Source organism: Nerophis lumbriciformis, linkage group LG10 (assembly GCF_033978685.3).
Source record: "Nerophis lumbriciformis linkage group LG10, RoL_Nlum_v2.1, whole genome shotgun sequence".
NCBI classification, from domain to species: Eukaryota; Metazoa; Chordata; class Actinopteri; order Syngnathiformes; family Syngnathidae; genus Nerophis; species Nerophis lumbriciformis.
In genome coordinates this window covers 36,521,865-36,535,000 of record NC_084557.2, presented here as the reverse complement: position 1 = coordinate 36,535,000, position 13,136 = coordinate 36,521,865, and the positions used below count along the sequence as shown (strand labels likewise).

Below are 13,136 nucleotides of genomic sequence, written 5' to 3'. Positions count from 1 at the left end.
GTACAACTGTTTGTCCATACACACACAACGCAAAGGTCAGAAAGGAAGACTTAAAGGGGATCTGCACTTTTTGGAATTTTGTCTATCGTTCACAATCATTATGAAAGATGTATTTTTTTTAATGCATTTTAACTCGTAAATAAACGTAAATAAAAGTCCGCCTATAAAACCCATCCAAAAACCGCCAACAATATTCTATTTACATTTCGTGACTTGAATATTCAGTTCAGTTCAGTTTATTTTGAACATGCATACAATACAATTACAAATGTTTTAAATTGGATTTTCCTCTGAGGTTATATTTCTCCTCTTTTGTTGAGAAGAAACCGGCTGCTACCCAAGAATGTACAACAATTCTTCTCAACAAAAGAGGAGAAATATAACCTTAGAGGAAAATCTGATTTGAAACATGTGTTTGCACGTACAACACTTAAGACCTTTAGTATATCAGTATGTGGAATTAAATTATGGAATGGATTAACCAAATAAATCAAACAAAGCACCAATATGATTCAGTTTAATAGACTGTTCAAACTACAAGTGTTCACAAAGTACAAAGAAGACCAATTATGATGAACATCTTGAACCTTTTTTTTTTTTTTGAGATAATGATTATTTTGTATTTAATATTTGATTACTTACTATGGTATATTATTTATTATTTATTTATTCACTGTTCTGTTACAAACAGAAAACAAGGCTAATGGTATGCTATGGTGGGGTAGGATTAAATAAGATCTGCTTCTTCCTACTCCTTTTTGGACGTGCTGTAATGAAACAACTGGAAATATGTGATGCATTGTATTGTATGCATGTTCGAAGCAAACGGGAACTGAACTGAAGTCGTTGATTTACAATATTTTTTAATCAAATATAGGGTTTGTATTCATGTTGTTTTTGTTCTGGTTTAATAATTGACTGTTATATTCTTTCCTACGTGTTCGTAGTATGCTAGTTAGCTTGTTCTTATACATTTTGTACTTGTTTTCTGCCTCTGTAGATGTTTGTGTTATAAATGTTCTATATAATGTATTATTCTTTATGCAAGCATTTTTCCGTCCTTTTGTCATCCATGGTTGATTGTTTTTCTTTTGCTTCTTACTAAGTTGTTTCAATGGACAGTGTTTGTCATAAAGTACTGTGAGAGTATAAAAAACAAAACAAAACATATGCATCATAATTTTCACTGTATACAGTGTCCCAACTTTGATCTCTCAGATCATTCTTAAAAGCTGTCATATTTGTTCTGTACATATTCTTCAAAATGTCTTTTTGTCATCCATGTTCCTCTTCTTGTAGTTTCTGTCATAAACACTGGCAGATGATCACTGATGTTGGATATTAGCAGACCCCTTGTGGTGTTATTATCAAAATTATTAAAAAAAATATTAACAATAAGTGTTATATTAACCAAGTATTAGTAGTATTGTTATTACAAGCGCTAACACAGACAAACTATTTATAGCCGCACCGTATTCCCGAGCGTGTGTGCCTATCAATGTTTCCTCTAAGGTGCGCGCCAGTGCAATTGCGCACTGCTCAAGCGTCCTCTGCGCACGGCAAATCTATGCCACGCACAATATCAAATAAAACAATAAGCGCATAAAAATTTTCGACACGACACGGACACGACAGAGAAAACCGTTTTCGTCATCATTGTTCAAATATTGTAACGTCTATCGAGACGCTTTGAGGACATGAATTCCATCGATCACCTTACTGATCAAAACTCTTTATTGTCGGCCATAAACACATCACCAAAACATTAGTAAAAAAAATTATATCTAGCAAAACTGGTCATTTTCTGCAGTACAAACCAGACCAAAAGCAACTTTGTTATATCAACAGCAGCCACTCCCTCTTTCTCACTTGCACCAACACATGCACATATGGCACTTAGCCAGCGATGCGTTTACAGCCACACAAAAAGTCGGACAACTCCAACACCACACATAAAGTGTAATTCCAGGTCGTTACACTATGATTTACCGTTCAAATGTGTGCTTATTCTAGTGTCATTTATTAGGAATCTTAATTTATAAATATTAATCATGAAATGCTGTTAGTATATTAAATAAATACTAAAAAAAAAATATTTTTTACAAACAGGAAGTTGCAGGAATGTACACATGATCCCCTGCTTACATCTCATTGTGCAACATGTGAATGTTTTAATGGGAACTAAATGCAATGTCTGAAAGGGGTACAAGTTATTTCCAAAGCAGAACCTCCACCCAGACAAACAATACAAGTACACAGTTCATGAAAAACAATATTTGTTGTTATTGTCATTGTAAGTGGGCCTGAACACTTATATTAGAAAATAACCTCATGGAAATGACTGCTGTCATTTGATTATAATAATAAGAGAATGTTGTCTGTCTATCTGTGTTGGCCCTGTGATGAAGTGGGGACTTGTCCAGGGTGTACCCCGCCTTCCGCCCAAATGCAGCTGAGATAGGCTCCAGCACCCCCCGCGACCCCGAAAGGGACAAGCGGTAGTAAATGGATGGATGGATGGAGATTTAACTTGTTATTTAGTCAGGTTTGGGACAGGTGTGCTGCTGGTGTAGCCACAGTGTGCACGTTTGATGTTGCTCACATGGGCTCCACTGAATGCTCAGGGAGTTTTTGCGTTTGCTCACACACATGAAAAATTAGAGGGAACATTGGTGCCTATGTTTACATCATTGAGTGGTAATCTGCTTCCTCTGCGCGTAAAAAGTTATTGTACATCATAAATCATGCCTCTCGCCTGGACAATAGAAGGACAAGGATGTAATCCAACATTTTGGTACACTTTGACAGCCAAATTAGATCCGGAAATGGCGAGAACAACACGGAAAAACGCTTTGTTTCACGCCCCTTTTCTTCGTGAGGATTTTAAGTCATTTTATATCTAAAACGGAAATATAACAAGATTCTATTAGTCGGCATCCTAATGACAGCAAACATTGTACAGTAAGTGATGTTTTATTATATTTGTAGGCTCTCATGAAGTCTGCAGTAAGTTTTAATCAGTAATGTTAAAAAAAAAAAAGCAAACGTCGTGATGAATTTTTAAAATGTGCCGCATACACTTAAATGACAAAAATATGTAAATATTACATGTTATTATTAATGTGCCTGTTACTAAATTACATATATACTTACAGCATGTATATAAAACCTCAATGGAAGTGTTTAGATGTTTTTTAAGGACTTTATATGCAGAATAGAGTAATTCCTCTAGGCTCCGTTGTAAGCAGACTTTGATTGCATTTATTTAATATTTAAAATGCATAAAAAAAGAAAAACGTGTTCTTGTCTTGCATAAGGATTGTGAATGATGGGCCACGTTCCAAAAAAGTTCAGTTCCCCTTTAAAGGGGGCTTATGATGATTTAAATCTACTTTTAAAACACTTCCTTGTGGTCCAGGTCAGTGTTTTTCAACCACTCTGCCGCGGTGCCGTGAGATACAGTCTGGTGTGCCGTGGGAGATGATCTAATTTCACCTATTTGGGTTAAAAATATTTTTTGCAAACCAGTAATTATAGTCTGCCAATTATGTGTTGTTGTTGAGTGTCGGTGTTGTCCAGAGTAATACTCTTCCATATCAGTAGGTGGCAGCCAGTAGCTAATTGCTTTGTAGATGTGGGAAACAGCGGGAGGCAGTGTGCAGGTAAAAAGGGGTCTAATGCTTAAACCAAAAACAAACAAAAGGTGAGTGTCCCTAAGAAAAGGAATTGAAGCTTAGTGGTGGCTATGCAGAACGAGACTAAAACTGAACTGGCTACAAAGTAAACAAAAACAGAATGCTGGACGACAGCAAAGACTTACTGTGGAGCAAAGACAGCGTCTACAATGTACATCCGAACATGACATGACACTCAACAATGTGCCCACAAAGAAAGATAAAAACAACGGAAATATTCTTGATTGCTAAAACAAAGTAGATGCGGGAAATATTGCTCAAATGAAACTGCTACAGGAAAATACCAAAACAAAAGAAAAAGCCATCAAAATAGGAGCGCAAGACAAGAACTAAAACACTACGCACAGGAAAACAGCAAAAAACTCCAAATAAGTCAGGGCGTGATGTGACAGGTGGTGACAGCACACCTACTTTGAGACAAGAGCTATAGTGATGCATGGTTGGTTATGCTTTAAAATCCATCCATCCCATCCATCCAAGTCATATCCAACAATTGCGACAACGACTTTTACTGTCTACTGAGTTTCGTTTTTTAATGATTTCTGCTGGTGGTGTGCCTCCGGATTTTTTCAACGCAAAAAATGTGCCTTCGCTCAAAAAAGGTTGAAAAACACAGGTCCGGGTAATATGTATTTGGTATGCTTTGAGGTACATTCTGTATAAATTTCGCTCCACAGTCATATCTATAACTCATATTTTGAGTCTGCCTGCAAGGTGTTCGTTTGTAGAGGCGTTCCCAGATTATTAACGAAACCACGCTCCATATCATAATTTTTATTTTGAAAATGTACGCTGTTTAAATGTATATATTGAAGTCGTCACCGCTATTATTTTTCCAGAAACGGTCAAAAATAAACTTCATAAACGTTATATAGATTCACCCACAACATTAGCTACACCTGCACAGTCACCAGTCGATTGAGACTCTGCATCAAAAGAAGTGCCTATTCCAGCATTTATGTCACTGCGTGTCGCACGTCCGTGTTATTAAGCACAGTGTTTTTCAACCTTTTTTGAGCCGAGGCACATTTTTTGCGTTGAAAAAATCTGGAGGCACACCACCAGCAGAAATCATAAACTCAGTTGACAGTAAGAAGTCGTTGTCGCAATTGTTGGATATGACTTCAAACCATAACCAGGCATGCATCACTATAGCTCTTGTCTCAAAGTAGGTGTACTATCACCACCTGTCACATCACACCATGACTTATTTGGAGTGTTTTGGTGTTTTCCTGTGTGTAGTGTTTTAGTTCTTGTCTTGCGCTCCTATTTTGGTGGCTTTTTCGCTTTTTTGGTATTTTCCTGTAGCAGTTTCATTCCTTCCTTTGAGCAATATTTCCCGCATCTACTTTGCTTTAGCAATCAAGAATATTTCAGTTGTTTTTATCCTTCTTTGTGGGGACATTGTTGATCGTCATGTCATGTTCGGATGTACATTGTGGACGCCGTCTTTGCTCCACAGTAAGTCTTTGCTGTCGTCCAGTATTCTGTTTTTGTTTACTTTGTAGCCAGTTCAGTTTTAGTTTCGTTCTGCGTAGCCTTCCCTAAGCTTTAATGCCTTTTCTTAGGGGCAATCACCTTTTGTTTATTTTTGGTTTAAGCATAAGACACCTTTTTACCTGCACACTGCCTCCCGCTGTTTCTGTTCACAGTGGTTGAAAAACACTGATTAAGCACATGCCAAGATTAGATGACAATAATGTACCTTTTTTTGAGTGACTCCTCAGAGCCTGAAGCTCCTCGCCATGTCCAAATAACTACGTCCACCTCGCTGTTACATCACCATGTAGCCAGATTCAAAAAGAGAGGCAAACTAGAGGCATCCAAAACTGCGTGCGAGCCAATGCCCTAATGCAGGAACCTTATAGTTTAAGGCTTTGACATTGTGTAACACTAATATGCAACATTGAAACAACATTTACAAGCCAGAAAAGACAATTCGACATAGGTCCTCTTTAAACAAATGGGCTGTGGGTACTACTACCACTTCTATTTGTATTCCACTCCTGCTGGTTCTGCCCCATAAACAACTTAAAAACAACACACTTTTAGTGTCTTACCATTGTCATCCACGTGTTCGATTGTGTGCAAGTGATCAACTGTTAGCATGTTAGCACATATATAGCATCATATGTTACCATTAGTCTTGTGAGCATGTTAACATGCTGTAAATTTTTATTTTTTTTATCTCATGGCTTTTTAACAGTTTTTTTTTTGTTCTTCTGAAGTTCTTCACAAGCAACCACGAGAAGTTTGTCTCTGCCTGTTACAGTTGGGACGGATAGCATCCAGGTAATTGTGAATATGCACAATTGGTACACTTATACACATTCACAGTAAAAGTACACATATTAAACTACGGTAGTTATAAAGGTCACATTTTTAATACGGCTCAAAATGTATTTGGTAAATGTATTTTTGCATGTTGTGAATACAGTACTTTTTACAGTCGTGGTCAAAAGCTTACATACACTTGTAAAGAACATAATGTCATGACTGTCTTGAGTTTCCAATCATTTCTACAACTCTTATTTTTTTGTGATTGAGTGATTGGAGCACATACTTGTTGGTCACAAAAAACATTCATGAAGTTTGGTTCTTTTATGAATTTATTATAGATCTACTGAAAATGTGACCAAATCTGCTGGGTCAAAAGTATACATACGGCAATGTTAATATTTGGTTACATGTCCCTTGGCAAGTTTCACTGCAATAAGGCGCTTTTGGTAGCCATCCACAAGCTTCTGGTTGCATTTTTGACCACTCCTCTTGACAAAATTGGTGCAGTTCAGCTAAATTTGTTGGTTTTCTGACATGGACTTGTTTCTTCAGCATTGTTCACATGTTTAAGTCAAGACTTTAGGAAGGCCATTCTAAATTTAAGGTTTTAGAATAGCCTTCCCAAAGTCCTGACTTTGTTTAAGTCAAGACTTTGGGAGGCCATTCTAAAATTAAGGTTTTAGAATAGCCTTCCCAATGTCCTGACTTAAACCCCAGTGAGAACATGTGGACAATGCTGAAGAAACAAGTTCATGTCAGAAAACCAACACATTTAGCTGAACTGCACCAATTTTGTCAAGAGGAGTGGTCAAAAATTCAACCAGAAGCTTGTGGATGGCTACCAAAAGAGCCTTATTGCAGTGAAACTTGCCAAGGGACATGTACCGTATTTTTCGGACTATAAGTCGCAGTTTTTTTCTTAGTTTGGCCGGGGGTGCGACTTATACTCAGGAGCGACTTATGTGTGAAATTATTAACACATTACCATAAAATAATAATATTTAGCTCATTCACGCAAGAGACTAGACGTATAAGATTTCATGGGATTTAGCGATTAGGAGTGACAGATTGTTTGGTAAATGTATAGCATGTTCTATATGTTATAGTTATTTGAATGACTCTTACCATAATATGTTACGTTAACATACCAGGTACGTTCTCAGTTGGTTATTTATACGTCATATAAAGTACACTTATTCAGCCTGTTGTTCACTATTCTTTATTTATTTTAAATTGCCTTTCAAATGTCTAATCTTGGTGTTGGGTTTTATCAAATACATTTCCCCCAAAAATGCGACTTATACTCCAGTGCAACTTATATGTTTTTTTCCTTATTTATTAGGGATGTCCGATAATGGCTTTTTGGCGATATACGATATTCCGATATTGTCCAACTCTTTAATTACCGATACCGATATCAACCGATACCGATATCAACCGTCGTGGAATTAACACATTATTATGCCTAATTTGGACAAACAGGTATGGTGAAGATAAGGTACTTTAAAAAAAAATTAATACAATAAAATAAGATAAATAAATTAAAAACATTTTCTTGAATAAAAACGAAAGTAAAACAATATAAAAACAGTTACATTGAAACTAGTAATTAATGAAAATTAGTCAAATTAACTGTTAAAGGTTAGTACTATTAGTAGACCAGCAGCACGCACAATCATGTGTGCTTACGGACTGTATCCCTTGCAGACTGTATTGATATATATTGATATATAATGTAGGAACCAGAATATTAATAACAGAAAGAAACAACCCTTTTGTGTGAATGAGTGTGAATAAGTGTAAATGGGGGAGGAAGGTTTTTTGGGTTGGTGCACTAATTGTAAGTGTATCTTGTGTTTTTTAAGTTGATTTAATAAAAAACAACAAAAAAAACAAAAAAAAAAGATACCGATAATTTCCGATATTACATTTTAACGCATTTATTCTTTATTATGCATTTTTCGGCCCGTGCGACTTATACTCCGGAGTGACTTATAGTCCGAAAAATACGGTAACCAAATATTAACATTGCTGTATGTATACTTTTGACCCAGCAGATTTGGTCACATTTTCAGTAGAACCATAATAAATTCATAAAAGAACCAAATTCATGAATGTTTTTTGTGACCAACAAGTATGTACTCCAATCACTCTATCACAAAAAAATAAGAGTTGTAGAAATAATTGGAAACTCAAGACAGCCATGACATTATGTTCTTTACAAGTGTATGTAAACTTTTGACTACAGTAAGGACTATTTGCCCCTACAGGTACAACGTGGAGCCTCCTGGCCTTATAAAACTGGAAAAGGAGATTGAACAGGAAGAAAAAGCACCTCTACCTCCTCCGTCGCCCGCATCCCTCGTTCAACCCCTTCCTCCATCTCCCTCGTGGTCTCCTTCCCCGTCCCCAACACCTGCTAAAGTCACGTCGAGCAAGAAGAGCACAGGGAACCTGCTTGATGATGCTGTAAGTCAGCATTTCTGATCGTTGACCTCTGAGGGCAAACATGTATAACAGTGTATGTGTGTGCGTGTGTTTGCCTTACAGGTAAGAAACATCGCTGACGACCCACCCTGCAGGTGTCCAAGTCAATTCCACGTTGAGAGACACTCACAGGGTCGATATCGTGTTGGAGAGAAAATGCTTTTTATACGCGTGAGTATATGTTGAGCACATTGGTTGAAGCTTAAACAGCGTCTTATAAGCGTTACAAATTGGTATAAACCAGTGAAGTTGGCACGTTGTGTAATTCGTAAATAAAAACAGGATACAATGATTTGCAAATCCTTTTCAACTTATATTCAAATGAATAGACTGCAAACACAAGATATTTAATGTTCGAACTGAGAAACGTAATTATTTTTTGCAAATAATCATTAACTTTGAATTTATTGGCAGCCACACGTTGCAAAAAAGTTGGCACAGGGGCATTTTTACCACTGTGTTACATGGCCTTTCCTTTTAACAACACTCAGTAAACGTTTGGGAACTGAGGAGACCGATTTTTGAAGCTTTTCAGGTGGAATTCTTTCCCATTCTTGCTTGATGTACAGCTTAAGTTGTTCAACAGTCGTTTCATATTGCGCCACACATTTTCAATGGGAGACAGGTCTGGACTACAGGCAGGCCAGTCTAGTACCCGTACTCTTTTACTGTGAAGCCACACTGTTGTAACATGTGGCTTGGCATTGTCTTGCTGAAATAAGCAGGGGCGCCCATGATAACGTTGCTTGGATGGCAATATATGTTGCTCCAAAACCTGAATGTACCTTTCAGCATTAATGGTGCCTTCACAGATATGTAAGTTACCCATGCCTTAGGCATGGGTAACCCCATACCATCACAGATGCTGGCTTTTCAACTTTGCACCTATAACAGTCCGGATGGTTCTTTTACTCTTTGTTCTGGAGGACACGACATCCACAGTTTCCAAAAACAATTTGAAATGTGGACTCGTCAGACCACAGAACTCTTTTCCACTTTGCATCAGTCCATCTTAGATGAGCTCGGGCCCAGCGAAGCCGGCAGCATTTCTGGGTGTTGTTGACAAATGGCTTTTGCTTTGCATAGTAGTTTTAACTTTCAATGACAGATGTAGCGACAAACTGTAGTTACTGACAGTGATTTTCTGAAGTATTCCTGAGCCCATGTGGTGATATCCTTTACACACTGATGTTGCTTTTTGATGCAGTACCGCTTAAGGGATCGAAGGTCCATAATATGATCGCTTACGCGCAGTGATTTCTCCAGATTCTCTGAACCTTTTGATATTACGGACCTTGCAATAGCTTGTTGAGAAATGTTATTCTTAAACTGTTTGACAATTTGCTCACGCATTTGTTCAAAACGTGGTGACCCTCGCCCCATCCTTGTTTGTGAATGACTGAGCATTTCATGGAAGCTGCTTTTATATCCAACCATGGCACCCACCTGTTCCCAATGAGCCTGTACACCTGTGGGATGTTCCAAATAAGTGTTTGATGAGCGTTCCTCAACTTTCTCCGTCTTTTTTGCCACTTGTGCCAGCTTTTTCACCACATTTTGCAGGCATCAAATTCCTAATGAGCTAATATTTGCAAAAAATAACGTTTTCCACTTCAAACATTAAATATCTTGTCTTTGCAGTCTATTGACTTGAATATAAGTTGAAAAGGATTTGCAAATTAATGTATTCTGTTTTTATTTACGATTTACACAAAGTGCCAACTTCTCTGATTTTGGGTTTTGTAATATGTTTAAAGACTAATATGCGAGCAGATGCAACACAAAAGACTGGATGCAAGTAAATATATTTCAGTGTGCCACATTATAACAATAGAAACTCATCTTTAAGCAGGTTTAAAGGTCCCGTATTATGCAAAATTCCCTTTTTGATTACGTTTTAACAGTAGTATGTGTCCCTAGAGCCAAACACGAAAACATTTACAGTATCATCTCCCTCACTTGCATACCTGTCAACCCTTCCCTTTTCAATGGCAAGCTGACATATTTTGCCCTTGTTTTTTAATAGCTTCCCCATATTTATCTGCCATTTAAAAAACACAGGAAATGAAAATAATTCTCTCGTATCTTGGAGCAGCAGTTGCCGGTCTGCTTGTAAACATTAGGGAAACACACTGTAATATACTGGTAAAGTCAGGCCTTCAAAATAAAAACCCCGTTTCCATATGACTTGGGAAATTGTGTTATATATAAATTAAAACGGAGTACAATGATTTGCAAATCATTTTCAACCCATATTCAGTTGAATATGCTACAAAGACAACATATTTGATGTTCAAACTGATAAAAACATTTTTTTTGGCGAATAATTATTAACTTTAGAATTTGATGCCAGCAACACGTGACAAAGAAGTTGGGAAAGGTGGCAATAAATACTGATAAAGTTGAGGAATGCTCATCAAACACTTATTTGGAAAATCCCACAGGGGAACAGGCACATTGGGAACAGGTGGGTGCCATGATTGGGTATAAAAGTAGATTCCATGAAATGCTCAGTCATTCACAAACAAGGACGGGGCGAGGGTCACCATTTTGTCAACAAATGCGTGAGCAAATTGTTGAACAGTTTAAGAAAAACCTTTCTCAACCAGCTATTGCAAGGAATTTAGGGATTTCACCATCTACGGTCTGTAATATCATCAAAGGGTTCAGAGAACTGCACATAAGCAGCTAAGCCCGTGACCTTCGATCCCTCAGGCTGTCTGCATCAACAAGCGACATCAGTGTGTAAAGGATATCACCACATGGGCTCAGGAACACTTCAGAAGCCCACTGTCAGTAACTACAGTTGGTCGCTACACCTGTAAGTGCAAGTTAAAACTCTCCTATGCAAGGCGAAAACCGTTTATCAACAACACCCAGAAACGTCGTCGGCTTCGCTGGGCCTGAGCTCATCTAAGATGGACTGATACAAAGTGGAAAAGTGTTCTGTGGTCTGACGAGTCCACATTTCAAATTGTATTTGGAAACTGTGGACGTCGTGTCCTCCGGACCAAAGAGGAAAAGAACCATCCGGATTGTTATAGGCGCAAAGTTGAAAAGCCAGCATTTGTGATGGTATGGGGGTGTATTAGTGCCCAAGACATGGGTAACTTACACATCTGTGAAGGCACCATTAATGCTGAAAGGTACATACAGGTTTTGGAGCAACATATGTTGCCATCTGGGACGGCGTGGCGCAGTGGGAGAGTGGCCGTGCGCAACCCGAGGGTCCCTGGTTCAATCCCCACCTAGTACCAACCTCGTCATGTCCGTTGTGTCCTGAGCAAGACACTTCACCCCTTGCTCCTGATGGGTGCTGGTTAGCGCCTTGCATGGCAGCTCCCTCCATCAGTGTGTGAATGTGTGTGTGAATGGGTAAATGTGGAAGTAGTGTCAAAGCGCTTTGAGTACCTTGAAGGTAGAAAAGCGCTATACAAGTACAACCCATTTATCATTTATTTATCTAAGCAACGTTACCATGGACGCCCCTGCTTATTTCAGCAAGACAATGCCAAGCCACGTGTTACATCAACGTGGCTTCATAGTAAAAGAGTGCGGGTACTAGACTGGCCTGCCTGTAGTCCAGACCTGTCTCCCATTGAAAATGTGTGGCGCATTATGAAGCCTAAAATACCACAACGGAGACTACCGGACTGTTGAACAACTTAAGCTGTACATCAAACAAGAATGGGAAATAATTCCACCTGAGAAGCTTAAACACTGTGTCTCCTCAGTTCCCAAACATTTGCTGAGTGTTGTTAAAAGGAAAGGCCATGTAACACAGTGGTGAACATGCCCTTTCCCAACTACTTTGGCACGTGTTGCAGCCATGAAATTCTAAGTTAATTATTATTTGCAAAAAAAAAAAGAAGTTTATGAGTTTGAACATCAAATATGTTGTCTTTGTAGTGCATTCAATTGAATATGGGTTGAAAAGGATTTGCAAATCATTGTATTCCGTTTTTATTTACATCTAACACAATTTCCCAACTCATATGGAAACGAGGGTTTGTAAAAGCACACCACTAAAACATGGTTGCACTCAGTAGGCATTTTGATGCAGGTGGGAATTATTGAGGAAAGACCAGACTTTTCCTTATTATCCTTTATTTACAAATGCAAATGTTGACAGGTATATATTTGTTTGCTTCACTTTTGAGAAGAGAGGCACTCCAACAGTCAGTTTTAAAGTTTCCGGTTTTCATAATGCCATTAAAAATAAACCTCCCGGCATTTCCAGAAAGCTGAGGACCATGGCGAAGAACCAGCGTCCTCTAAAGTAGTGGTCTATTTATTTTGTCAGAGTTACAGGAATGCTCTGTTGTTTTAAGGACCTTCTGCAAAAAAATTGTTTGCCACCAGTTAAGTAGCCCAAATGATTAAAAAAGAGAGAACCAAAAATGAAACCTGGAGGAACACTACTAGTATAACTAAATACGTTGAACAAACTGACTGTATCTACAGTAAACAAACAACAGCAACACATAGTTACATAAATCACAATACAATGAAAACATTTAACTGTCAAATAAGGAGAGGACTTAAAAGGGTGCCTTGAGGAACGCCTCAGTTATGTAAATCACAAGTTTGGACCCCAGTGTTGTTTGCTAGCAAGGTTAAAATGTCAATGATCTACCAATGTGTTTACAGTGATCCAAGTTACTCTATACAACA

The 13,136-nt window shown here is 38.1% G+C and overlaps 1 protein-coding gene across 2 annotated transcripts in view; it reads left to right on the top strand.

The window, feature by feature from the left end:
- Positions 1-13,136, top strand: part of gas2a (growth arrest-specific 2a) — a 66,824-nt gene that overhangs the window by 42,628 nt on the left and 11,060 nt on the right. For both annotated transcript variants that reach the window (XM_061969681.2, XM_061969680.2), the window contains exons 5-7: positions 5,924-5,987; positions 8,246-8,444; positions 8,526-8,633. In XM_061969681.2, coding sequence (XP_061825665.1) covers positions 5,924-5,987; positions 8,246-8,444; positions 8,526-8,633 — 371 coding nt within the window. The remainder of the gene's footprint in view (positions 1-5,923; positions 5,988-8,245; positions 8,445-8,525; positions 8,634-13,136) is intronic.